Source organism: Somniosus microcephalus, chromosome 21 (assembly GCF_052327205.1).
Source record: "Somniosus microcephalus isolate GS21.2 chromosome 21, FLI_Smic_1.0, whole genome shotgun sequence".
NCBI lineage: Eukaryota > Metazoa > Chordata > Chondrichthyes > Squaliformes > Somniosidae > Somniosus > Somniosus microcephalus.
Genome location: NC_141007.1, coordinates 50,514,956 through 50,541,479, shown reverse-complemented (window position 1 = coordinate 50,541,479; position 26,524 = coordinate 50,514,956). Strand labels below are relative to the sequence as shown.

The following is a 26,524-nucleotide window of genomic DNA, read 5'->3' as shown; positions in this document are numbered from 1 at the left end:
AGTTTCAATTGCACTTTTCCTTGAAAATACTGAATGCAACTGTGCCAAGCTTTTTGACACTGATAAGAGTTGCAATTGTTAGTAGTTTACAAGGATGAAATGGTTGAAAGGCTCTATTACAATACACCCTCAGTCAAAATCTCCAAGGAATTTCACTAGATCTTGTTTAACTGATTGTATCATGCGAGGGTAATAAATGCTCGGGGTTAGGCTACAATGCAGTTAAGATGACATTTTACAACTTATAAAAGGGCTATTCAAGAAGTTTGTCATCGCGGTTCAGATGTGGTACTGCTCAGAAAACAGTCCCAACACATTTAAATCTCATCAGAGGAAGAAACTTAGAAACACTGGATAAAACCGGTAACAAATCAGAATCAGAGTATACCACTTAATTTAAATTGAAAGTGATTTGAAGTTTTATTTGATGTTTAATGCTACAAATTGCAATGCCTTGGATAGAATAATACAAATTATAACTACAATTTGTCTTGTATGATCGTAAACTACAGTGGTCAGGATAGCTGTGAGAGCAGCAGATAGCAATTAAGCTTCAGTTAGTCAAATTTAATTACGTTCTCGTGAGAAATGGCACAATTACTGCATTGTCAAAAAATTGACAGAAGCCTAGTAATCCTTTCAAATATCTAATGAACTTAAATTACTCCAAAAAATTAAACCTTTAATTATTGTTCTGTTCTATAAAAATGAATTTTAAACCAGAAATTGATTTTTATTAAAACATAAAATACAGGCCATGAATATGGCCCAGAGTAGCTGTTTTACAAAACCAAGGAAAAGATGGTAAGTCACAAAATACATGAAATAAATTCACTGACATACGTTTGCTAATGACACTTCAAACAGCAGGATCGGCCCACTTACATGAATGTGTGAATGTCCGTTCCTCTGCATAAAAGGAATTGGTGCATTATCTCAAAAAAAATGATCTTTATGCAGTACCTCTTTATGTTCGACTTATTCGGACTGATCATTTCAGCAATTTAATGGGAGTTCCACAGGGGGAAAAAGTGACATATGCAGTACACACACTTTTACAAAATGCAGAATCGTGAATTGACCGTGTAAAATGCTCACACCATTAGGTCCCTTGTTTTGAATTAGAGATCCCCTTGTGTGACTTTGTTTTTGCAAAGGAGGTTCTGTTGAATCTGCGAATTAGTTAGAGAGTGCACCAGAAACATCTGCTAAATATGAGTTGGGGTGGGGGGGAAATAATTGACATGCATTGACGTTTTCTGCTACCTCCATGTAAATAGGCCATGGTTTCTGCTCTGTGCAGGTCGTATTTTACAATTATGACTAGGTGTCATCGGTTGTTTTGGTAAAATATTTAGGCCAGCATACCCCGCCCCCCCAAACATCCTGCTCCCCAAAATTCCCCTCTGGCCTACAAGGCCAGCAGAGCCCGAGTTTTGCTACAACTGCCATTTGCTGGCAGGCACTGTGATTGGAATGGCATGAGGATAATGATGCCAACTTCTCATTCACCACAATGGACATGCTCATTTACGGGTGTTGTTCCAGCCAGCAGCTTCATCCAATCGCCACAGGCAAGTCGGACTGCCGATGCGATTCCGGGACTCAAAACTCAGGATCTTCTGATTCGGAGCCAGGCACTTAACAACTGATCATTCCAGGCGGAACTGGTTAGGACCCTTTTTGCAATGCCAAACTTAATACTAAAAATAACAAGACTTGACCTTTATTTAATTCCACACACAAAAACACAAATAGTTTACAGTTTGGGAGAAAAATTATAAACATTACTTTCGTGGACAAAAAAAAAGGAATGGATCATGCTATTGGTAGGTTCCACATTACATTGTTGTTTTACAAGCTATTCAACTGGACAAATTAAAAACTGCAGCATCATCAGTTTCTATTTCCTCATAGACAATGCATGTCTCAGAAATAGGTCAGTCAGTTTTCTCTGTTTGCCCTTTTAACAGTTTCTCTATTAAGCACTATATTTACTGCTTTGCGCTACAACTAAGCCACACAAAAATTACAGTTCTTGCAACAAATTCAGTGTGAGAAAAGACTCGACAGCTGTACAATCTATTGCACGCGCCAGGAACCATGGTTTGATTGGTCAACGTGTAAATCTTCTGGTTCAGCCCTCCCGAGCAGCAACTCGTGGCTCTGCCAAAGTGTTGTGGATGATGCCGACAACTGAATCCACTGAGGCTCCCTTTAAGAATGTCCAGTGATCTCCCTCGATTACGTGAATTAAGACACGCCCATCACAAACCTGGGGGTGAAAGAAGATGATGGAAATCAAAATGAAATTCGTCTCATTTTCTACAGAAATATAGGAGGTAATTTTAGCCTACCCACCCATCGGGAAACTTAGGGTGGAGGGGTGTGAGGGGAGGAATCAGGTGGAACGCTGGTTTTACATCCCGTCCAATATTACTGTCTGTTGGCTTAGAGTAAAATCGGGCGGGGTGTAAAAGCAGCGTCGCACACAATTCCGTCAGTTTTCCGATGGGAGGGTGAGGGTAAAATTGCCCCCTTGGATTAGATTGGGTAACTGCCAGTAAAGGTCTTGCTCTTTGTGTAACACTGGCCATTTTGACATAAAAAGTGAACGCGGGGCCTGAAACTTGGGCAAAGGCATTTTGCATTCATAGAACATTAGAAGTTTAGGTTTTTCATTTTGTAAGACTTAACAACTATACAATAAAACGTGTTGCTTGTCTTGAGTTCTTGTTCGTAAATGTTACCGAGAGATCTATCTTTTGCGTATCCCCAGCTCTGAAACAAGCACGTCAACTGCAGTTATTCTGCTGTCAGAGTGATGATGATCCAAAGGGAAGTGTTCACTCACGAGGCAGGAGTTTTAAATTACATTTACAAAGCACACCTCACATGAGTGGCCATCAGCTCAGTGCTTCTACAAAGGCTTGACCAACTATCACCCTCTGGGATGTGGGTATAGAAGATCATCTGTAAAGAGATTTTAACTGCAAAGGACTTGCGAATCTTGCAAATGAATGGTAGTTGACATCAGCATTTAGATCTTCAGAGACCAGGGATGTTTGGAATAGCACATCCTTAAAAGGCTTCTTGTAGGGGGACAGGGTAGTGCAGTGGGCTACCTCACTGTCCTTTTCCCCTCAAGTGATGAGCTAAAGGAAAACATTTTGGACAATTCATTTCTGTCTTTGAGACCCCCGACCCACAACATAACTTGGCAGTCTCAGGGAGCCCACAAGCTGGCTGACGTGGGAAAGGGAATGACAAGTACGCCACACGATAAAGCAGTTGTGTAGGTGCATATTCAGAGGAAAAGCTGTGCATTCAATGCATTCAGCAGCAGTAACCAAGCTGACATGCAAGGGAACTCTATTTTGTATTCCTCACTCCTGCCAACAAGATAAATGTAGCAAATGCATTTGAAAGTGGAAGCTGATGCAAGGATCTGGGCAAGTTTTTACAAACCAATAAAAAAGAGCAATTCAACATGAGAGGGGAATAAAATGCATATATCCAAAAGAAAAGAACAACAGCTCACCTCAGAGAGTTGGTAATCTCCACCCAGACCCTCTTGAAGTTCGTGGGTGGTCTTTGCTCGCAGCAGTGTGATGTTGCCACCGAATTTAGACGCAGGGATATACGCGTCTGCTGCTTTAAGTTTGTAGTAGAAAGCGGTAGCAGCAAAACTAAGCGTGTTACGGTTGATGCTTTTATGGTTTGTGGTGATCATATCAACAACTGCATCAACTCTAGCTTGCAAGTTCTCCAGTGGCAGCAACTTCTCAAAGAGCTGCAGAAAGAAAGAGATCGGAAATGGTTAATTTCACACAGACTGTTGCACAGAAATCCCAACATATGAATGAACAATACTGGAACTCAAAATACTTTTGCATTTCAGTAAATTTAATAAGATCACAATTGCTCTGTTTGCAGCATTTGCTGAATAAGCAAAGAAATGAAGTAAACAAACAGTCACTAACACAGACAGATTTTACTTCCTGGTCTAAAACATGCTAGGAGATGTTTAGAAAGGGGAAGGTTTGTTTATGTTGTGGATAGAGCTGGACATGTAGCTGCTGAGAGACTGTTTCATATTTTCCACTAAGTGTTGCAGAACCTGTTTTACTGATGTGTTTTAACGCAACTAGATTTGGTTCTAATGAAGTAAAATTTTCACATTTTTAATCTTCATTTGTTTGTAATAATCTCATTTCAATTCTGCCAAAAGTCCCTTCCAGTTGCACCTTTAAGAGTCTCTGCTACCACTGACAAAACATAAATCTGTTAGATTGATGGATAAGGAGATGGATAAGGAGATAGATTTAAAGACTGAGGGGGGGGGGATTTCCGTAGGGTTTCTCCTGCTCGTACATCCTAACCTCAGTGGAAGAGCCATGAAAAGCTCAGGATAAGAAACAGTTTACACACCATTTTCCTGGGGTTTCCATTACCCTTCCACCCAAGTAAAGGCAGACGAGCAGGAGAAGCCCTCTGGAAATTCACCCCTAAATATTGGGAATGTGGTGGCACAGTTCAGTGCAGCAGCAACGTACGGCACTCAGTGGATGCAGACTTGTTCCGTTATGCCTTCAAGTTACCAACATCAAAGAAGAAGCTAAACCGTAGCCAAGCTATTGAGGGCAGGAAAATCACAGTGCATCATACTCAGGTTGAAATCATGCCCCTTCTATTGCTAGAAGGGAGCAAATTCAGTGACAACCCACAGGAGTGTGGTGAGGGCCATCTCACCCTCTCGAAAACAATTGTCTGGGGATACCAGGGACGTTTACACTGACATTAAAATAAATTGTGTACATGTTGGAGTAGAAGCGACAACATTTCGCATTTTCCCGGTGATTTTTTTTCTGCTAAACAGGCTCAGCCCATACCTTGTTATGTTCTGCATTTGTGAACTGCCCAACAAATGCACACATTGCTTTGGTTTCTGCTTCAGCATCATTTCCAGTTGTCAGTTTTGCTTTGTAACTCTAGAAATCAAGGGAAAGAGAAGTCCATTAGTGCTGATCTCGGAAAAATAAGCAGGGTTTAAGAGTCGACTTTTTAAAAAAATTTCGCAGGACGGTTCAAAGAAAGAGAACAGCACTTGTCAATTATGGAAGCACTTTTTGATCATGTCCATGCAGTCCCTTTTACCCAGTAGTGTGGGGATAGTCTTTATTAAATAAAAGCAGAAAATACTGGAAATATTCAGCAGGTCAGGCAGTATCTGTGGAGAGAGAAACAGAGTTAACGTTTCAGGTCGATGACCTATCATCAGAATTGTTCAGAAGGCCATCGACCTGGACCGTCAACTCTCGTTTCTCTCTCCATAGCTGCTGCCTGAGTATTTCCAGCGTTTTCCATTTTTACTTCAGATTTCCAGCATCTGCAGTATTTTGCTTTCGTATTGGTCCTTTTTATTGCTTTCCATAAATTACAGCATTGAAAGCAGGCACACTTAAGAGAAATGTGAAAAGGGACAGAATCAGCTCCACTGCAGTCATGGGGGGGGTGCTTCACTTAAAGGCTCCGATGACCAACCGAAAAACAAATTATAATTGCCGTCAATGGAAAGGGAAATCAGGCCGAGTGCGTAACGTGCAAGCAATAGGGCAAAGGAACAGAGGTACACTGCAGAGTAAAAGGGAAAATACTGCAACTGCTGGAAATGCTCAGCAGGTCAGTTAGCTTCCAATTCAGGCGTGTACCCTTCATCAGAACTGAAACCCAACAGACAAGCAGGCACTTTAGTAAGGCGGGGAAAAACAAATGAGAGGGGGAGGGGAAGAGAAAGAATAGATCCAGCAATCAAGTGACCTGGGTTAAGTGACCTGCAAGCTGTTTAATAGAAAACAATTAGCCGATATAAAAGAGATGCATTGTAGCTTCTTAAAATAATGGGGACAGTTAGATACCTGGGTGTACGCAGCCACATACGAGTGGGAGCCATCAAGTAGGATCAGGCAGTCAACAGGACGGGACATGTTGGCCTGCGCTTGCAGCTGTGTACAAATTTCAAACGCCACACAGGCACCGAAGGAGTAACCCGCAATTCGGTAGGGCCCCTCGTGCTGGACCTGCTTAATGCAGCCAAGGTAATAGGAAGCCAGGTTCGGAATACTATCCAGAGGGGCAGCTGCACCACAAAACAGACAGAGAAAGTTAATGCAATGTAATAATCCACAGTATTTAAACTCAGGTCTAGTTTACACGTATAGTGTCAGCCATGTGCCCGACTCTCTGAAACGACACTCTGCCCTCCCTCTGTGGGACCGAGCGGGCAGGGCTGGGGAATTTGATGGGATCGCACTCTGTTGCTTTCCTGCCCACTGAATTTCTTGCTGGCCCCCTTCAAAAACAGCAACCCATATATGGGTGGGTGCGTGTATTGCAATAGTCTGCAAGGAAGGGGAAATACATTATCATTTACCCCATAGCAGAGGGACACCGGTTTGTCCCTGGTGTCTAGCGTTGTCACGGGCAGTGCAAGGGCCATTTAAATGACACAAACCCCTATACACCAATTCTTTTCTTTTTTTTTTTTAATTCAAAATTTTACTGGTTGCACTGTGATTGTTGGCAAGGCGACACTGCGGCAGGCTTGCCACAGCATTTCAGCACCCGCTGCAGGCAGACTCCCCAGTAGAGGCTTGGACATGCCAAGACTATGCAAATATCTGCCCCAATTTTGGTAAAGCAGAAAATCTAGGCCAGTGTTTACTAATGTTGGGTTGGTCTTAACCCCATTTTCATAAGCCAATATTTTGACAATTTGTTTTTTTAAAAATTAGTATCAATAATGCAGTATTCAAGCAAAGTGATCATCATAAAAATAATAATATATCTTTCTGTAGCTAAAGCTGCAGAAACTCTAGCTAGAATCTGAACATTTTTTGCATGAGCTGTTTTCAGTTGAATGGTTGCCAAGAATTCCCAAGCTGATTGTGATGGAAAATGTTTAGACAAGGGGCTTGCCCAGCCCTGTACCTTGTGTACACTGCAGACCGTAGCAGGGAATGCTGACTTTGGATGCAAGGGCCTTGAAGGCTTCAACCGACCCCTCAATTGGGTGGATGAGGAAGAGAGGTCGCTCATTACTCTCTACGTTATTCAGTTTGGTGACGGTTGACCCTTCAGGATTGACAAGTAGCACATCAAGGTCCAGATCTTTCAGCTGAGAGTCTATTGGTGTCAGAGGTGCGGGTTTTGATTCTGTACAAAAGACAAGAGTATATTAATTATCCAGAGCGAGTGGTATGAATTTGCATCGTTTCTTAGTGATTAACATTATTGCAATTTTCTGAAAGAAAAACCTGCAATAAATGCAACAGGTTAAGTTAACAATATTTAGAACAGTGAATATTTTAATAAAATAACATAGGAATAAAATTCTCAAAGAAAGGTAGAGCCCATTCACATAAAACTAAAATGTTAGTCATAGCATTTGTTGTTTTAGTATCCAAGTATCAAGGAATATTTCATTTTTGAACACATCCCCCGTGTTGCCTGAATTTGCGTTTCCCAGCCAAGTGCGTTACTGGCCAAGTCTTTCCTGTGCCTGTAGAACTATTCAAAATGAGGGCTTGGGTGTTATATAGCAAATGTTGGCAACGCCCATGCTACAGGCACACCCACACCACAGGCACGCATAGTCACAGTTTTGCCAGAACAGTAAAAATTGAGGTTATAGTGTACCACCGTTCAATATTTTTAAATTCCTACCTCCTGTACTGCCGGATTTGTTCACTAGTTCACGTAATTTATTGATGGTGAGTTGTCGGATTTCTCTCATCGTCATGACAATTTCATAATCCCTCTCAAGTGTTTGTCGTACTTCCACTGCCATCAGCGAATCAAGGCCTAGGTCGCCAAGAGTTGTATCTGGGTTCAAACCATTGACGTCACGTGCACCTTAGGGGAGAAGAAGAACAGCACCTTAGCCCAAGAGACTAAGCCAGACAACTGAATACATAAGCTCTGCAAATTAATTTTTCAGAATTTCCAGGGCAATTTCCTAAGATTCTGCTCCAAATGCTTAATGCCATAAAAACCTGTTGCTAAAAGTCAAAGTGCTCAGGTAACACATAAATTATCATGCATGGGATCACCAGCACTGCTAGATACAGGAAACTTTCTGGTATCCGGCACTGACGGGACCGAGTTGGTGCCGTCCCATCAAAACCACCGTATAAACCAGCGCTAATGTTAAAACATACGGAGCTTTTGAGCTCCGTGTGAATCAACAAACCCTGTTGCTTAGCAACAGCTTCAAAACAGTCGGCTGCAGCTTAAAAGCGTCTCTGTAGCTAAGCAACAGCTTCAGCTAGACCTTGCAGAGCCTGACTGGGGGGAAAAAAAGCAACGAGAAGTAAAAAAACTTATAGGAAACAGCTCCTGAATTTTGCCGGTAGATAAGAGCTTTCCGGACTTTTAACCTCCGGTTAAACGAAAGTTTCCTGTAACATGCATGGGATCACCAGCAGTGTATATTCACTGCAGTTTATCCTTATGAATAGAATGCCCTGTTCTAAAGCTCTCTGTTTATGTATACCAATTACATTTAAAGCTTCCTGTCGGATTCTCCGGATGAGTCAGTGGGTTTATCCAACAAGTACCCGAGCCGTACAGAGCAGGAAAGTCCCAGAATCAATCCGCAGTCTGTGCTGAGTTAGTTGATCTTAGCTGGGGTGGTGTAGAACAGGGGCACTACAACTGGTTGCAGCATCACTGGTTTAGGGAAGGAACAACAGCCAGGATTGTCATTCCTAATCACTCACCAAAGACCCTGCCAGTATGTTTGGATGTTGGGTGAGGAAAGGATAGAGTTTGGCTGTGATTCCCCCCAGAGTTCAATGCCCTGCCAAGACTTATAATAAAGGCTTATACATTAATAAAGCCTGTGGAGCACAACTGGTGCACAGGGAACCATATCACAAACAAGGAGTCAACAGGGCTCCAACTTCTGCTGGGCGCAAAACAGGCGGCAGTGGATCCGCCAAAATATATAGGCCCGATTTCCCCCAAAGTGAATGGAAAGGAAAATCAGGCAGGGTCTATAACGGGCAGCTGATCCACTACTGCCCATTTTGTGTCCAGGTCAAAGTTGAATTTTACCTCCAGTGTCTTTGAGACGAGGAGGAGGGAGAAACTGGTGAGAACACTTTTTAAAAATTGCTTCTTGTTGGATCATACCTAACCAACCTTCATGGGAAGCCATTACAAATGTTTTGTACTGTCTTAATTTACAAATGTTTTAATTGAAAAATGACAAGAAAAAAAGTGTGGCGCCTATTATAATTTAGAATTTTTGAAAAATTGCGATTGTAAACTAAATCATGAAGATATGAAATCCAGGTGTCTCCTACATTCTGCAATATAAAACAGCTGACTGATGGTAACTATTCCTTGATTTGTAACTTTGTTCAATATTCAAATAGCAGCAATGTTCTTGCTGTATTGTTTGCATGCTGAATGAGTTCTGCAGGCTACTGCTCCAATCCTTCATTTTAGAAACCATTTTAATCCGCTGTATTGTTGTGTAAGCAAACCACAGTTATGACATGGAGAGACACAGATTGTTTTGCAAAGTAACAGAACTACATTCACTTGGTAAGTATTTATTTTTAAACCATGTGGTGTTAAAATTAGCCACTTAATATAGGACCAATAGCAACAGGTCCTACATTATCATACAAAAACCTAAAATCCGTCAATATTCACTCACCAAGTATGTTGGCAACAGCCTCGATGAGGTCCCGCTGGCCACTGCCATCGGTCTTTAGAGCTATTTTCTTCTGAGCAAGGACGAAGCTGCACATAACTGGATGCGACTGGTTCAGGAACTGGTCCAGAACCTCTAAACAGGAGTTGATCTTCTGAGGCAGAGTTCCACCGATTACAGTGTCGTTATCGCCCATGAGTTCCAAGATAATACCCACATCTCCAATGGCACCCCACTGTATGGCTAGGCCTAAAGACACAGATTGAAGATAGTCTTTGTAAATTGTAAATTACAGAAACATGCTCAAACATCCTTAGATATTTTCACAACCATTTATTCTTTTATGCTTTTCCAATTGCCTCGCCGAGGTGATTTCTATAAAGGAACTGCCAGCTTTTATTACTTTAAAGTGTTTTCAGTTGAATGCCCTAAATTCATTTGGGTATTTAACTCATTATTTCTCTTCCTTCCCAAATGCTTTTGTTCGAGTTCTAATGAGGGTTTAAAGTTGGAAACGTTATCCCCTCAATTTACAAATGCATTTGCTGTGCATTTCCAGGTTATATTTCAGATTTCCAGCATTTTTTTTTTTTTGATTACAGGAAAGGATGCACTTATTTGCTGCTGATTTATTCACTCAAATGACGATTATTGGCACACTCCTGTAGGGGCAAAGAGGGCTGATGTGCTGTCATGTTGTAGGATGGCAGTGGATTGAGGGAATGTCCCTTTCCTGGAAAGTAGGGGAGGAGATAAGGTGGTGGTGTCAAAGGTAGACTACATTACACAGAAGAGAAGACTTGAGGGACAAGGGGTCTTCTGATGCACCATGCAGCAGTCACGGAGGAGTCCCGAGTTTTTGTCATTTTTGTTCTTTTTCATTTAGTTCTGCCTTCAGCCCAGTTTTCTTGCCACTAAAATGTTACAGCCCCATTTATATACCGCCAATACAACAGAAACAGTGAGGTAATTCACTCCCAAGGCCTCCCTTCAGCGGGTGAAAACTGGATAGTACGTGAATGATTGTAATATTCCTTCACAATAATAACATGGCCTCACATTAAACTGATTGATATTTAATGACTGGATGTCAAAGTTTGATAGAAAACTGCCATTTTCAAAAACATAAATAATACACTATGAATTACTGAAACTTAATAGAAAAGAGTAAGGATTTTTTTTGAGGGGGGGTGATGAGTGAGTCTAAGAGGGGAGATCGCACACGATCAGTCATGAAGGAAAAACATAGTGGCCCAGAATTTGCTGGAGTGGGACATCTCGCGGCATGCCCTGTTAGTTACACTTCTTCCCTCACCCTTCAGCTCAAAGTTTTTGCCCTGTAAGTTGTTGGAAGTGTGAGCTGTTACCAGCGCGGCGAGGGCAATGGGGCATCTGGGACCTACAGTCTATCTCCTTAACCAATACGATTTAAGGATTGAGAAAGAAACAGAGGAATGACGGAGAAGGAGGGTGAATCAAATCAGGTACAGAAAGAGAAATAGAGGGAAAGAAAGATTGGATTGAGAGAGAGAGAGAGAGAGAAAAAAAAAGATAAAAGAAAAGAAAAATCTTAAAAATTTAGAATTTAAAACATTTCTAACAATGTCGGAATGAGACTCCATGGATTAAATTGTTCCCTTTCTGGGCTGGAGAAGTTAATTGGCATTGCAGGAATATAAATCTCCTCACTTGCACTGTTAAGTACTAACCCTAACTTTCTGCAGTTAGTTTAATGAGCATTTAATGCGCAAATGCAGCAACTTCATGAAACTCATGGGGAAGTCGAGGACGAGCTGCGGGTTTTGCGAGGTGAATGGCGGAGTGGCGTAAATCATCCAGCAACCTGCGACGATTCACGGGGCATTGCTTCCTCACCATAAGTCGCTGGACAATTTACACGTTAATAATGGCGTTATTTTGGTAGCAAATTCCGGGGCAATATTTTTAATACTTGATACATCAGGCAGGGCACTAATCTTAAACCAATTACTGTAACTTCAATTTCTTTCAGAATTAGGAAAATTTCAGAAAAGGAAAGTTGGACGAATTTGCTTCTGTTGGATACCACGTACCTGCCAGTCCATCACGGTATCTCTGCTCACAGATTCGTTCCATGGCAGAATTGGCAAAACCATAGTTACTCTGGCCAGCAACACCGTAACCACAGCTCACAGACGAGAAGGCAACAAAATAATCCAGTGCTGGGCATTTCTCCCTACTGACCCTAAAGAAGAGAATTGTAACAAAAAAACTTACTGGCTGCATTAAACTGGCATGAAAATCAAATTTAAAAGATAAAACAGGCACTAAAAATAGTACAGATGTTAATCAGGCTCTCGGTACATTTAAATCATACAATAGTATCTCTAAGAAGGATTGTTGATTAGAATGAATGCCACTGCATAAACAATGGGTTTTGGAATGATTTAGTTTTTCTGAAGTTTTCAAATTCATTGATATGTAATACTAATACTATATATCATACAGCTGTCATTGTCTCTTTTTGACTTATAGTTTGTATTTTACATTTTTTGGTATGATAAAATCTTAAATAAAAAATGTAACTCTTTGCAGCTTGTAAGAGATGACTTGAGACAAGTTCTATAGACTATGGTGGCCAAGGAATGCAAGACTAGCCATCCCAGTACCCTGAGTGGGGGGGAAACCTGTGGTCCGAGCCTGGTGAAGTTGAGGGAGGAGCAGGGCTGGGAAGAGCTGCCTTCATCAAAGAAAAAAATGAAATCTAGTGCGTATCCACCTTTATCGCTCACATGGTTCTTAGATCATAAAACAATATAATGTATAAGCATTAGGTCACATTAATCCTACCGACCAATCAAATTGGTGGAACAGTAATAGTTTGGCTCACGTGATCTTCATGGGCCAATTGGATCATGAGAAGTTAACATGGATTGACTGAGGCAATCAGATGTTCAGAAGGGAACTCAAACTTGTTTTCAATGATGAACTGATTTTTTTTAAATTTTTTTTTTTTTAAAAGCTGCTGTAATAATTTGACTTGTATTCCAAAGATCTTCACAGTTTACTTGCCTGTCCAAGTTAATTGTGCCATTGTACTTGGGCTGATTAACGTCCTTGAAGAGGTCAGGAGTCAGGTTCTCCAACATGGCATCTTTTAAAACCTGTAGAAAAAAATACTTAAATGAGATTCCAGCAAATTTGAAGGCAGGTCTCATGGGTTAACAGGGCAGTGTGCTACCATGTGAACAATCTAGTCACCAACAGAGATTACAGAGCTTAATCAATCTGATCTGAATTCAAATGCAAGTATTGGAATTTGAAAGAGCAGGATTCACTTCAGAAGTTGTTCCCAAGTAGGACCCTGTGTCCGTGTAGAGTGGCCACATTCCTTATAGGTACAGTAGCTAGGTTTAAATATTCTAAACTAGATTGTAGTATGTAGGGAAATTTGCAGCAGTGATATTTAGCGCTACTCTTGAAAGAAATAGCCACCTCAATCATGGAATAAGGTAAGTGGCTAACCTTTGGCGAATGTAAAAGTTTGTAAAGTGCTTTTGAAAACATTTTGTGGGGTGGCAAGACATGAGGGAACTGGATTTCACTTCCGGGATTTTTTTCTCCTCTCATTACAGATAAATCCAACTGAAAGTGGAAACCATACAGGAAGCACCTTCACATGACACCGTACTCTGATCACATCCAATATACTCACTTTGGATGGTCACAGTGGTGCAAATATTCACATCCATGGTAGCAGAGGGTGGAAAATATTACTACTCACTGTAATAATGCAGTGCATGAAAAAGCCAGCACAAGCATCATCTGTGGCCAAAAGAAAAACATAAATATAAACTCAGGCCCGCTGTGTCCATGGGACCTAATTCCTGGAAGCAAGTCTTATTAACGGACGTAACAGTGACCGGTTTTAATATTAGCACAGCGCTGTATTCTGAACTCACCATGGCCAGGTGGAAGATGCCACCCACAGAGCCAAGAGCAGAGGCCTCTGCAATGAGACGTTGTGTGCCCTCTAAAGAACAAACATCACTGGTGGAAATGAGGATTTCTTTGCCCATTTCCCTCCACTCACGTACCCGCTTAGCCTGGTACCCTGTAACGGAGCAGGAAATATCCTTCAGTTACAAACAATCTGTCAGAGGCAGCGCAGACATTAAATAAACCCCATTCAACAACTGCTAATAATTGCAGTACAGTCAAATTTCAACTATTTCCCCAAAGTTCTTGGGTGACAGAGCTTAAAAGAGTTTAAAGTTCCCATTCAGCTGACTACATGGAGGAGTACCAAATTCAATTTGCCGTTAACGACAACAAATTGTGTGTCCAATGGGAGAAGGGACTTTACACAGTTACAATATGGGACAATAGTCAACCCATTCTGAAACATGATGCACGGTATTAATCTAAGATGGTCAGGCATCACAGATTATGGCAATTGTTTATGTGTTTTAGTTCCAAAGATAACACTCAATGGAGATTTCTTTCTACCTAATAGAAAACTGAAGCCATACTTAGAATTCTTGTAACACTACAATCATTTTACACGGAGTGGTTAGCATTGGTCAAAACAAATAAAAGATATTTTCAAAAATGCAGTGAAGGTAAGAATTTACTTTTGCTAAATTGGATCTTTAAAAAGCTACAAAAAGATTTATCACACACACGCACACAAGTTTGACAGACAGACTTGCATTTATATGGCATCTTAGAGTACCACATACAATGAACTACTGTACTTGGTAACTGTGACTTATTATGCAGGCAAACATAGCAGCTATATTACACATAGTAAGATCCCATAATCAGCAACAAGTTTTGATAACTAAACTAAACTTACCATTGCGTATTCCAGATCGGGATGTCAGCACCAGTTTCTGAGCACCTCTCTCGATCAGCCAGTTTGCCAGCTCCAAACCAAAACCTCCCAGACCTCCTGTGATGATATAAGACTTTGTTGCTGGACATGCAGTGCGGGGCACTGCAGCAATGGAGAGCTGTTCTGAGTATGCAGAAGGGGATTTGCCTTCTTCTTCTCGAACCTGTTTAGTGACACACCATGACAGTTCTTTAAATATGATGAGACTATTATTTCCACCTTTCCACCAGCACCACCATCATCAAAGCTGCTTCACCATCAGTCAGCACAAGGTGAAATCCTAACAGGGCAACATGGGCAGTATAAGTGGTTTCCCTCCCTACTCCCCCTTCCCAATTCCACCTCACAACCCAGCTAACAGTGAATGAAACTCGTCTACCTGAGGCCACTGGTTTCAAGTGTTGGCCCAAGCAGGAGCTTCTAACGGAGAATCAAATGTGCTCACAGGCTACTTTGATAATATGGGGACTGCAGAAAAATATACTCCATTAGGTAAAAAGCGCAGTAAAGGAGGTCGGAAAACAATGTGGGCAACAGGGGACGTAAGGGATAAAGAAAATATAAAACCACAGGTAAGAGATAATGAAAAAAAGGTAATGAGAATACAATTACAAAAAATATGGAAAGAGAATATTTCTATAAATGTACTTGGGGAAAACAGGTGACAAAGAAGGGTTCACAAGGGGAACATGATAACTAATAATCAAGGAGTGGCAGATGTCTTTAATTTTTTTTTGTGCCAGTATTTACAAATGAATCTGAAGATGACCGTGCCCTTACAAGGTTGCAACTTAAAGAGGAAATTACTCACAAAGAAGATAGAATGAGACCACAAAGGAGAGCAATGCACCCAGCCCCGATAGACTCAAAAGGAAATGCTAAATTAAGTTAGTCATGTTGCGAGCAATTGCTAAATATAGAGAAGTTGTTTCATGAGGTTATAGGGGTACGGTGGTATTATGGTTATAGGGGTACGGTGGTATTATGGTTATGTTACTGGGCTGTTAATCCAGAGGCAGGGAATAATGATCCGGAAGCGCAAGTTCAAATCCCACCACGGCAGCTGGGGAATTTAAATTCAGTTTATTAAATAAATCTGGAATAAAAAGCTAGTATCAGTAATGGTGACCATGAAACTACCGGATTGTCGTAAAAACCCATCTGGTTCACTAATGTCCTTTAGGGAAGGAAATCTGCCGACCTTACCTGGTCTGGCCTATATGTGACTCCAGACCCACAGCAATGTGATTGACTCTTAACTGCCCTCTGAAATGGCCTAGCAAGCCACTCAGTTGTACCAACCACTACTGCAGCGGTTCAAGGCGGCGGCTCACCACCACCTTCTCAAGAGCAATTAGGGATGGGCAATAAATGCTGGCCATGCCAGCGACGCCCACATCCCTTGAACGAATAGAAAAAAATATATATATCAGCGGTTTGGGAAGGTGGCCGCTGTCTATAGGATAAAAGGAGATCAACTTGCCCAACTTCATGAGCAACACCAAGCCTGATGGCATTTCTCAATTATTTATTAGTCTATTTGGAAGATGATTGTTTTATTCGGTTCCCTAGATTGACAATGCATTCATGAAATTGCAAAACATGTCATAGTCAGGTATCCTGCAGATTGGCTGCAATTTATTTTACAGGTTTTCCTATTCATTTCCTTAATGATGAATTTTAAAAAGGAAAGTTCAGGTAGCCAAAGAACTTTAAATATAAAACACTCTCCTTAACTATTTAATGTCAAAATGCGTTTAAAACCGCCCATCTCACAGGAGGTATTAACAGTTTTAATATTCTTTGAGATCCAACACCTTGGAGCCCCGACTATCAGTAGGTAGCTGCTCAGCTGATGCCAGCTATAGGCTACAGAGCAAAATGATGTATTGAAATCATAGAATCATAAACGATTACCGCATAGAAGGAGGTCATTACACGACACAGAATTTTAGATTTGGATCTTGGCTGGCGTAACACTGCTCAGTTTGGCACTCTCTGCTCTTTATTTAGGTTTCTCCAAACTGAGATTAGCACTACCAAAGCAGTAATTTTATACCAAAATTGATTTTTCCCCATTATGAGAATAAAATGAATTGCAAATGATCCTATAATGATCCAATATGTTGAGGTTTTTTTTTTTTTTTACAATGATGCAATAGGTTTCTTGAATTTAACTTTATAATTTCCTCCTAGAGATATGACAGAAGGTATTTTGTGTACAGCACCTCTGAAAGCTGCCTGCTGATTACTACCTACCGCCCTCCCTCAGAGGGGGAGAGGGAGAGCACAGAGGGATCCAGGACTTGAGGGAGGGGAAGAGAATGAGAGAGAGAGACAGAGGTAGATAATGAAAGGGACACGAGAGAGAAACACACAGAGGGGCAAGAGATAGTGAGAGACAGAGACACGAGAGTCAGAGAAAGAGAAAACCCAGTAAGCCAGGGCTGTGTTGGTGGAAGAAAGGGAGTGACACCAAGAGAGAGAGAGAGACAGAGAGTGAGACACAGACAGAATGAGAAAGAGATGCAAAAAGAGAGATTGAGAGAGAAGGGGACAGAAAGAAGAGAGGAAATCATGGCTTGGATGGGGAGAGAGAAAGAGCAGGAGCGACAGAGTGGAGACTCCTACTCATTCGGCATGAGAGTGGGAGAGAACTGTGGGATTTTGGGGAGGGAAGGGGTTTCTGGTATTGAGGCTCCCGGGGTAGACCAGGTTTAATGATCTGTACAGTTGAGGCCAATTCATTAAATATATTCAAGAAGGAGTTAGATATATTTCTTAAGGCTAAAGGGATCAAGGGATATGGGGAGAAAGCAGGGACTGATCTCATTAAATGGCGGAGCAGGCTCGAGGGGCCGAATGGACTACTCCTGCTCCTATCTTCTATGTTTCTATGCAAAGGACACCCAAGTACAGTACTTAAAAGGTTAAAGCATTTGCTTCACAAACCGGTCTTTCTAGATTCGGCACCTAGGTTTGTCTCACACCCTATTCTTTAACTACAAGCCACACACAATTAGTTTTGTCAGTTCTTGGCAAAAATGTTGGGTGGGGCGATTAGCAGGAGCACAACATCTGACTCAATCGGAGGTGGGCCCAGAATATTCAACACACTGCAGTGCTTGCTGGTGGCTCTTCAAATCACACCAACTTTATAAGAAGAGTTTCGAATCTGCTTATCCTCCCAATTGAAGGCAGCTTGCTGGAGCTAGATCATCCTTTCCACCACCTACGGACTGCAGCGGTTCAAGAAAGCGGCTCACCACCACCTTCTCAAGGGCAACTAGGGATGGGCAATAAATCTGGCCTTGCCAACGATGCCCATAAGCGAATTTTTAAAAAATCCTTCAGAAGTGAAGAGGAACATGACCAAATGTTTTTTGACCTCACCTTCAGAACAACTTTTCCAATGTGTTTACCCTGTGCCATAAAACGAAAAGCAGCTTCCACATCATCTCGATCGAACACCGTGGTCTTCAGTGGTTTGACCACACCGCTGTGTATTCCATCCTTCAGGAGCTCAGATACTTCCTCCCACTCACTGTTTCCTTCCTCAAACAGGGCATCAAGCAGGATTCCATGGAATGCAATATTCTTCAGGAAAACAGCCATGCCTGAAAATAATGTATGCTCATCACAAAGGACGGCTAAAATTGAGCCCCGTGACTAAAACATATTGTATAGAAAGAAAAGATTACTGGAAATGACTTTAGTTCAATTCATCACAGATTAAAATAATTTGATATGTAAATATACAGAAACCTAATAACAGTTTGGAGACCACTGTTTTAATCGGTAAATAGTTACTAGACTTGCGTTTGTACTGCAACATGCTTACCGAGTGGATTGTTATTAGAAAGGTCATATTTGCCAATCTCAAGGAAGCATCCATGCCGAGCCAGGCAACGTAGACTGGCCTGCAGCTTCTCTTCAGCTAACGAATTCAGCACCAGGTCCACTCCTGCGGGCAATGGCATCACAAAGTTAGATTAATTGACAATGTTCAGGGGAAGATTATTCTCCATAATCAATACTTAATGCAGTAAGGACAAAGAGCTCCTCACAGCAGCAATCGCTATAAAATGTGCATGCCTACTGCTACCTGACCACAGCTTGGACACAGACCATTTGTCATTAAACAGTCGTTCTACCAGTTGGCGGTGCAGCCATCATCCTCAGGTCTCTAGTTTTCTCATCAGCTATACAGTGCCCATATGGCTTCAGGAGGTGGAAGGACCAACATAGGCATCAGCAACATGACAGCCAATTTGACTTTACACACATCCAAGTGCGGTGCCATGTACCATCTTTCCTCATCATCCTGTTTAATCCACATCCTTCTGTGGGAAACTTTAATCAGAGAGACTCGCCTACTATGGAGCTGATTCCACCTCCAGGGTACTCAGCAACAGATTAATGTAGGCCAGAATCCTCCCTCCCCACAACAGTTTTGCCACAAATACACATCACAGCTTGGTCCCAAATATTCCACATGGGCCCTTCCATTGTACACCTGGGATTTCTGAACCATGAAGAACCATCGGGATATGTCTTATAGGCCACAAGCTTAACTTGCATAGGGACTTTAACGTCATTGAAGAAAGATAAGACAGCCCTAAGCTCCTTTGCCCTTTTTAAGTACAGTCCCAAAGGACTGTATCCATGTTGAAATGAGCCTTACAATGCCCAGCAATCTTATATAAAGCCAAAGCAATATTGACGGGGTCAAAATTCGGATTACTTTGTGGGCCTTCAAAGCATCCGATACAAGTCCTGAAACAACTAGCTCAAAAGACCTATTTTCTGATCTAGGATCATTTTTACGTAGTTGCATGCCTCTGTGAACGAACCCAACTCACTGATCCCATGTCACCTCCTTAATAACCCTCCTAACTTCATGAGCTGCTACATCATAATCAATCTTCGCAGCAGCTTTTAATTGTCTAAACAGCCTTTAAATACTGTTTCAAAGGCCTTCTGCTTTTGCCCAATAGTTCCCCTTCATAGTTAGAGACCACAGGTGAATGACTAGGTGGTATCACAGACACACGACATAGTTGCACTCTAATAAAGCTGGAATTATTTCGTTTATAGTTTATTTTCACATTCTGGTTGAGGCAAAAAAAAGAAATATGAATAAACGGTTCAGATTCCAGTCAGTAACCACCTCAACAAATAAGAATATACTTTGCTGATTCAGCTGCTAATAGTAATCTTACTGCCATAAATAGATCATTTTGTTGGTGCTTTAACAATGTTAATGGCAAAACAAAAAATGCCTGGGAAACAAAAACTGTTTTGGTTTGGTAATATCCATTTTAAATTACTGCTACTAATGCCTATTGGAACAAGTGCGAATTGGATTGTTTGGGGGAAAAAAGTAGATCTGTCCAACAGTAAAATGTCGGAGTTGGTAAAATCCATAAACAAACACTCTTGAAAGTCAAATCCACGGGAAAAGTTTTAGAGTCAGGCAGTAGCAGAGTCTAATATCTGCCAGCAATACCCATAGAATTTCACGGTTTTAAAATGAAGGCTGTACAAAGATTAAATAATATCGTAATTGTGCTTTGGAATGAATTCAGAATCTACAAGTAGAATTGGGCAACTAGTTATCCTGCTACCTGATCCGCTTCAGACTTTCTTCCCAGCCATAAAAAGTGACAATATCATTTATTCCTGAAAATTCAAAGGAAACAAAACTTCCCCTAATCAGTCTTTCACCTCCAAAAGAGGAGAGCGCTAAATCAAACTTCAGTTCACCGACCGAGACTACAGGCACTCAGTAAAGGTCCTCTCTAACTCCTTGTCCCCTATACAATCACATTCTGTGTATCATCTAGGAAGCAGACTTAGTTACAAACTACTCTACAATATAATCACGCAGCTTGTACTAGTAGCATGGGCGAAACAGATGATGACAGACTTTCATAGTCTAGTTGAAAATGTTCTAATGTGCAGGAGTCAGTTGAGCTTTCTATTACCCTAGGCCACTTCATCTGAATTTGCCCAAAGCAGGCAATTCAAGTCCAATAAATTTAACCAACGTTCTCTGGATTGTGAAGCTGGCAAGCTTTCTTACTGGGCTATTTGTTACGCAGTTATTCTAGTTAAACAAATAAGAGCTCACCTTTACCACCAGTCACTCGTAGCACATGCTGCTCAAAGGAAGCGTCTCTAGAATTTGCAAAAGATTCGTCATTCAACTGTGGGAAACGTTTCTGAAGGTAGGCACGCTTCTCTGCAGAACCTACAGGGAGCGATTAGAAAACTGGTCAGTCAGTGCCCCATTGTTATAATCATTTTAAAATGATCTTACACATTAATTAAAAAGCCCCTGCAAATACTTCTATATGCAACCCCCCCACCCCAATGTGTCCATCAATAAAAGGTATGTGTTCTGCATATTTAATGTAGATTTGCAATTTTGATTGAAAAGTACATAGATACATTTGTTATAAAGCAACTACTGCTGTTCATCAGCAAGGCAGTTTGAATCACTAGAAATCCCAACACACAGCAGCAGCCACTGCATACAGTATTCATAAAGAAGAATTTAGATTGGTCCCGAAACATGTTAAAATCCACATTAAATATATAATTGAGCGTAAACATCAAAACCTGTTAATTGATTTGGTTCCTGCCATCAAAGTTGGTGAATCACTGACATCAACAAGCAAATACGTTGCAATCACACTAAAATGTAACTAGCAAGATTTATCTTAAGTTGTGTTTTTAAGTACTAGGCATCACGTCATGCCAATAGACGGATGCACCAAGTCAAAGATACATCTATACCCTCTTGATATTATTGCCTAATAATTGAACCCTTCTATAACTTAAAAAAAATCTCATTTCACTTACCGACAGTAGTAAAGACACGACATCCCATACTGAGGGCAATGGAAATGGCAGCCTGTCCAACACCTCCAGACCCCGAATGGATAAGTACACTCTGGTTCTTCTTAATTCGACCTCGCACCACTAATGCATAATATGCAGTAGTATAAACAACAGGCACCGAAGCAGCCTCCTCCAAAGTCCTTAATAAAGAGCAAAGAATGAATAAATAGCAATGCAATTTTTCATACACCAATAAGAAAACTATAAAGAAACAACTAAACATCAACTCCTAGGACTTATTCTGACAAGTATTTGAACACCTCTGTTGGACATCAAGGTGTGCAATCATGCAACAATAATACAGATCGTACAATACAGAGAGAAATCAGAAATTGTGTGAAAATATGGAGCGCCCCTAATGAATCACTGGGTAAATTAATTGTATTGTGCGCTACTGAATCATACAGACCAGGTGTGATCCCTATTCTGTGCTGAGTTCACTGATCTCAGCAGGGATAGCAATGAGCATTTTACAATTGGCCTCAACACCTGTGGGATGGCGATGGTTAAAATCAACAGAGTTCCTGTCCCTAATGCCTATTCAGTAACCCTTGCTAAAAAGTGCATGAGTCAACCTTGGATGAGGACAGGATCAGGCTTGATTGTAATGCTATGATCAAAAACCTGGCCAATACTCATTGTCTAGGCTCCTGCAGTGTGGGCGAGAGAGAGAGAGAGAGAGAGAGAGAGAGAGAGAGAGCGCGCAAGGGCGAGAGAAAGGACGTGAGAGAGAGAGCACAAGGGCGAAAGAGTGCGTGAGTAAGTGAGAGCAAGAGCAAGAGAAGGTCTTTGAATGAGGACAGAATAGGTTTCAGTTGTGAGGCAACTAAATAGCCAGCAAATACTTGTTTGCAAACACTAGCCTCAAACCTGAAGGACAATCACTTGGTCATAGAGGGCTGCTGCTGCCACTCACAGAATCGCATGTGTCACTACCTTTAGGATAGAAAGGGAAGAAAAAAGGGGAAAAATCTGGAAACAAGTACAACTATTTACCTACCTGTTCTAGGGTTAGGAGAAATCAAACAACTTTTAAAGAAATGTCATTTTGTGTGTGAAATCTAATTGATTGTAGATGACACACTCCATTATGGTAGAGTATACAAATGTGGGACTACTTTAAATATCATTTTGTTCTACACGGATGTGTCAAATGTTTATGTTTTAAGGCTCCTTGGTAACTCGTGGTAGTGGCAGGATTTTAATCAAAGGACAATGTTCGGATCACAACCTCAACCTATAACTGCACATAACTGCTCAACGGAAATGAATTTTTATCAGTTCCGGCCACCAGATGGAGCGCTGCTTTGGGGCCAAACAGAGTACAATACAATACAATACAAATCGCTTTATTGGCATGATAAGGTACATCTTATGTTGCCAAAGCATCAAAATACATTTATGGTTGAACACATAAACGCGGTTCCATTCATACAGTGTATAAACAGGTATATCCCTGAGTTTATAAATATATTTTCGCCTTGTTTATATATACTCTTGTCTTAGTTTACTGGTTGTCCCTCTGTTCATGGCAAGCTGTAACATAGTGTGCCGCCAGTGTTACACAGCTTCTCTCCTCCCCCAGTAGGAATGGGAGTTTTTGGTTGTCAGTCAGATTTCTGAATTCAGGGCATATTTGTGAGAATTTTTGATAGAAATTCTCTCTGATGCCCTGATATTTTCCACAGGCTGTGAGGAAGTGCATCTCTGTCTCAACTACTCCCTGACTGCAGTGAGAGCATATCCTGTCTTCTCTTGGCAGCCTGGTCTGCCTGTGTCTGCCTTTTTCGATCGCTAGGCTATGTTCGCTAAGTCTGTACCTTGTCAAGGTTCTTCTCAGTTTGTTATCCTTTACCATGGTCAGGTAATCAGCTATGTTGTATTGTCTGTTTAGGGCCAAGTAGCAATTGAGTTTGCTTTGGGTTTTTGTTGTTTCTGCCCAATATGACAGATATTTTTCCTTTTGCTTAGCGACGATTGTGTTGGGTCGAATTCTTTGTGTTACCCTGTCACTGTCCTGGGGCTGGTTATTGTTAGTATTGTTATTAGTTACTTTATTGAGTCCCAGGACTAGTTGACTGAGGGTATTCTTCTTTATGGTCAGCTCTTGGCATTTCAGGGCGTCGTAGTGATAGCATTGGGGGTTGCTCATTTGTAGGTGATTCCAAAATTTGGTGGCTCTTTTTTGGATAGTGATTATTAATGGGTATTGGCCTAGTTCCGCCCTGCATGCGTTGTTTACTGTTTTCCTTTGAGTCCGGAGGATACTTTTACAGAATTCCGCATGTAGGATCTCAATTGGGTGTTTGTCCCATTTTGCAAAATCTTGTTGTGTTAGTGGTCCCCAGACCTCACTGCCATAGAGTGCAATTGGTTCAATTACTGATTTGAAAATTTTGAGCCAAATGCTAATTGGGATTTCTATTTGGATTGATTTTTTGATGGCATAGAAAGCCCTTCTTGCTTTCTCTTTCAGTTCATTCACAGCCAGTTTGAAGTTTCCCGTAGAACTGATTTTTAAGCCCAAGTATGTGTAGTGAGTGGTTTGTTCAATTTTGGTTGTTCCTACTGTGAAATTTATTGTGGGTCCATGTTGTTTGGATCTTTGCTGGAACACAAGGACTTTGGTTTTTTGGGGATTTATTGTCAGGGCCCAAGTCTGGCAGTACGACTCCAGCAGGTCCAGGTTCTGCTGTAGACCCTCCTTAGTTGGTGACAGCAGAACCAGGTCGTCGGCATAGAGGAGGAATTTAACCTTGGATTCATATAGGGTGAGGCCGGGTGCTGTAGATTGTTCAAGTAGTTTTGCCAATCCATTAATGTAAATATTAAAGAGTGTCGGTGAGATTGGCGAGCCCTGCGTCACCCCCCGCCCCTGTGGGAAGTATTTTGTTTGTTTGTCTCCAATTTTAACTGCACATTTATTGTTTGTATACATTGATTTAATTACATCATATGTTTTACCTTCTACCCCGCTTTCGATAAGTTTCAGGAATAAACCGTCATGCCAGATGGAGTCGAAAGCCTTCTGGAAATCTACAAAGCATGCGTAGATTTTGCTTTTGTTATGGTGAACGTGTTTGTCAATTAGGGTCTGTAGGGTGAAGATATGATCGGATGTTCTATAGTTTGGCAGGAATCCAATTTGGCTTTTACTCAAGACATTGTGCTCTTCAAGGAAGTTTATAAGTCTTTTGTTTATGATGCTACAGAATACCTTCCCCAGGTTACTGTTTACACAGATGCCTCGATAGTTGTTTGGGTCGATTTTGTCCCCACTTTTGTATATGGGTGTTATGAGTCCTTTGTTCCAGATGTCAGGGAAATAACCGACACTCAGAACCAAGTTGAAGAGTTTTAGGATAGCCAGTTTCAGTTTGTCGTCTGCGTGTTTAATCATCTCGTTTAGTATGCCGTCTGTCCCGCAAGCTTTTCCTGGTCGCAGGTCCTTGAGTTTTTCAAGAAGTTCTTTTTCTGTTATTATGGCGTCTAGCGGGTTTTGGTTATCTTTTATGGCCATTTCAAGCTTTTCAAGTTTTTTGCGTATTTGGTGTTGCTCTGGTCCTAGTGTGTTTTTCTGGTATAATTTTTCAAAGTGGTTTACCCATGTGTCCCCATTTTGAATGGACAAATCGTCGTGTTGTTTTTTGTGTAGTGTTTTCAAGTTGTCCCAGAAACAATTCGACTCAATGGATTCCTCCATGGAGCTGAGTGTATTCTTAATAAATTGCTCTTTTTTGGTCCTGAGTGTGTTTCTGTATTGTGTTAGCGTCTGACAATAAGTAAGGCGTAATTCCTCGTTTTCTGGATGTCTGTGTTTTTGGTTTGATAGTTTTCTAAGTTTTTTCCTCATGTTATGGCAATCATGGTCAAACCATTTTTCATAGTTTTTTGTTTTGGGTTTGTTCTTGCGAGCTTTCAAGTTTGCATTTGTTGCCAAATTATCAAAAATATTGTTTAGTTTACTAACTGCCCGGTTTACGCCTTCTTTATTGTGAGTGTATATGTTATCCAGAAAGGTGTCTAAGAGAGCTTGAGTTGATGCATTGCTAATTGTTTTCTGGTATTTTTCCGTGTCGTTTTTGGCCCATCTGTACGATTTTTTGGTGTTGTACAGTTTACTGGGTTGTGTTTCTATGTTGTTTGTTTCTGTCTTTTTGAGAAACATAGTAATTTGACTGTGATCTGACAGTGTTGTTTGTGGTTTGACTGTGAATGCTCTGAAAGAGGATGGGTCCAAGTCTGTAATCATATAGTCTACTGTGCTGCAGCCAAGAGGTGAGCAGTAGGTCGATCTTCCTAGGAGGTCTCCTATGAACCTACCATTGACAATGTACAGACCCAGGTTTCGACAGAGCTGTAGTAGCTGTTTACCGTTGGTATTTGACTGCTTGTCGCAGTTATGCCTGTATGGAAGGGAAGGGATGTCAAAGTGGTTATTCCCGAATACGTAATTGTTTCCCTGATTATTGGTGAAGTCTGGTTCTTCGCCCGTTCTTGAATTGAGGTCCCCACAGATCAACACGTTCCCCTGGGCCTGGTATTGGATAATTTCCCCCTCCATGTTGGAGAAGGTGTCCTCTTTGTAGTACGGGGAATCGATTGGAGGGATATAAAGTGCGCAAATGTAAACATCTTGGGTGTTTGAGATAATCTCCCTCTCAAGTTTGAGCCACATATGGTTTTCGCCCTTTTTTATAAATTTGATGTAATTCTTAAGTTCTGTTTTAAACCAGATCAGTATGCCTCCGGAGTCTCTGCCTTGGGTTACACTTGGTAATTTATTGGAGGGGACCACTAGCTCAGTGTACCCTTGGGGACAGACGGTGTGTCCTTTTCCTTTATACCAAGTTTCCTGTAAAATGATAATATCTAGATCTTTAGTTTCCTCTATGAACTCTGGGGTCCTACTCTTCACTTCTCGCAGTGAAGAGCGTAGACCTTGGATATTCCAGGTCGAAATATATAAGGATTTCATGTTAAGTTTTATCTTTTTCTACGATAGGTTAAAGAGTGGT

General features: G+C 41.2%; 1 protein-coding gene across 2 annotated transcripts in view; it reads right to left on the bottom strand.

Annotated features, from left to right (window-relative positions):
* Nucleotides 1–395: 395 nt before the first annotated feature.
* fasn (fatty acid synthase) overlaps nt 396–26,524 on the bottom strand; it is a 92,366-nt gene continuing 66,237 nt past the window's right edge. For both annotated transcript variants that reach the window (XM_085963589.1, XM_085963590.1), the window contains exons 29-43: nt 21,468–21,646; nt 20,734–20,853; nt 18,442–18,564; nt 17,994–18,217; nt 14,562–14,763; nt 13,666–13,817; nt 12,776–12,867; nt 11,797–11,948; nt 9,728–9,973; nt 7,726–7,914; nt 6,991–7,215; nt 5,919–6,139; nt 4,893–4,991; nt 3,542–3,793; nt 396–2,275 (exon numbers count right to left, since the gene is read on the bottom strand). In XM_085963589.1, coding sequence (XP_085819715.1) covers nt 2,138–2,275; nt 3,542–3,793; nt 4,893–4,991; nt 5,919–6,139; nt 6,991–7,215; nt 7,726–7,914; nt 9,728–9,973; nt 11,797–11,948; nt 12,776–12,867; nt 13,666–13,817; nt 14,562–14,763; nt 17,994–18,217; nt 18,442–18,564; nt 20,734–20,853; nt 21,468–21,646 — 2,614 coding nt within the window. In that variant the 3' untranslated portion in view covers nt 396–2,137. The remainder of the gene's footprint in view (nt 2,276–3,541; nt 3,794–4,892; nt 4,992–5,918; nt 6,140–6,990; nt 7,216–7,725; nt 7,915–9,727; nt 9,974–11,796; nt 11,949–12,775; nt 12,868–13,665; nt 13,818–14,561; nt 14,764–17,993; nt 18,218–18,441; nt 18,565–20,733; nt 20,854–21,467; nt 21,647–26,524) is intronic.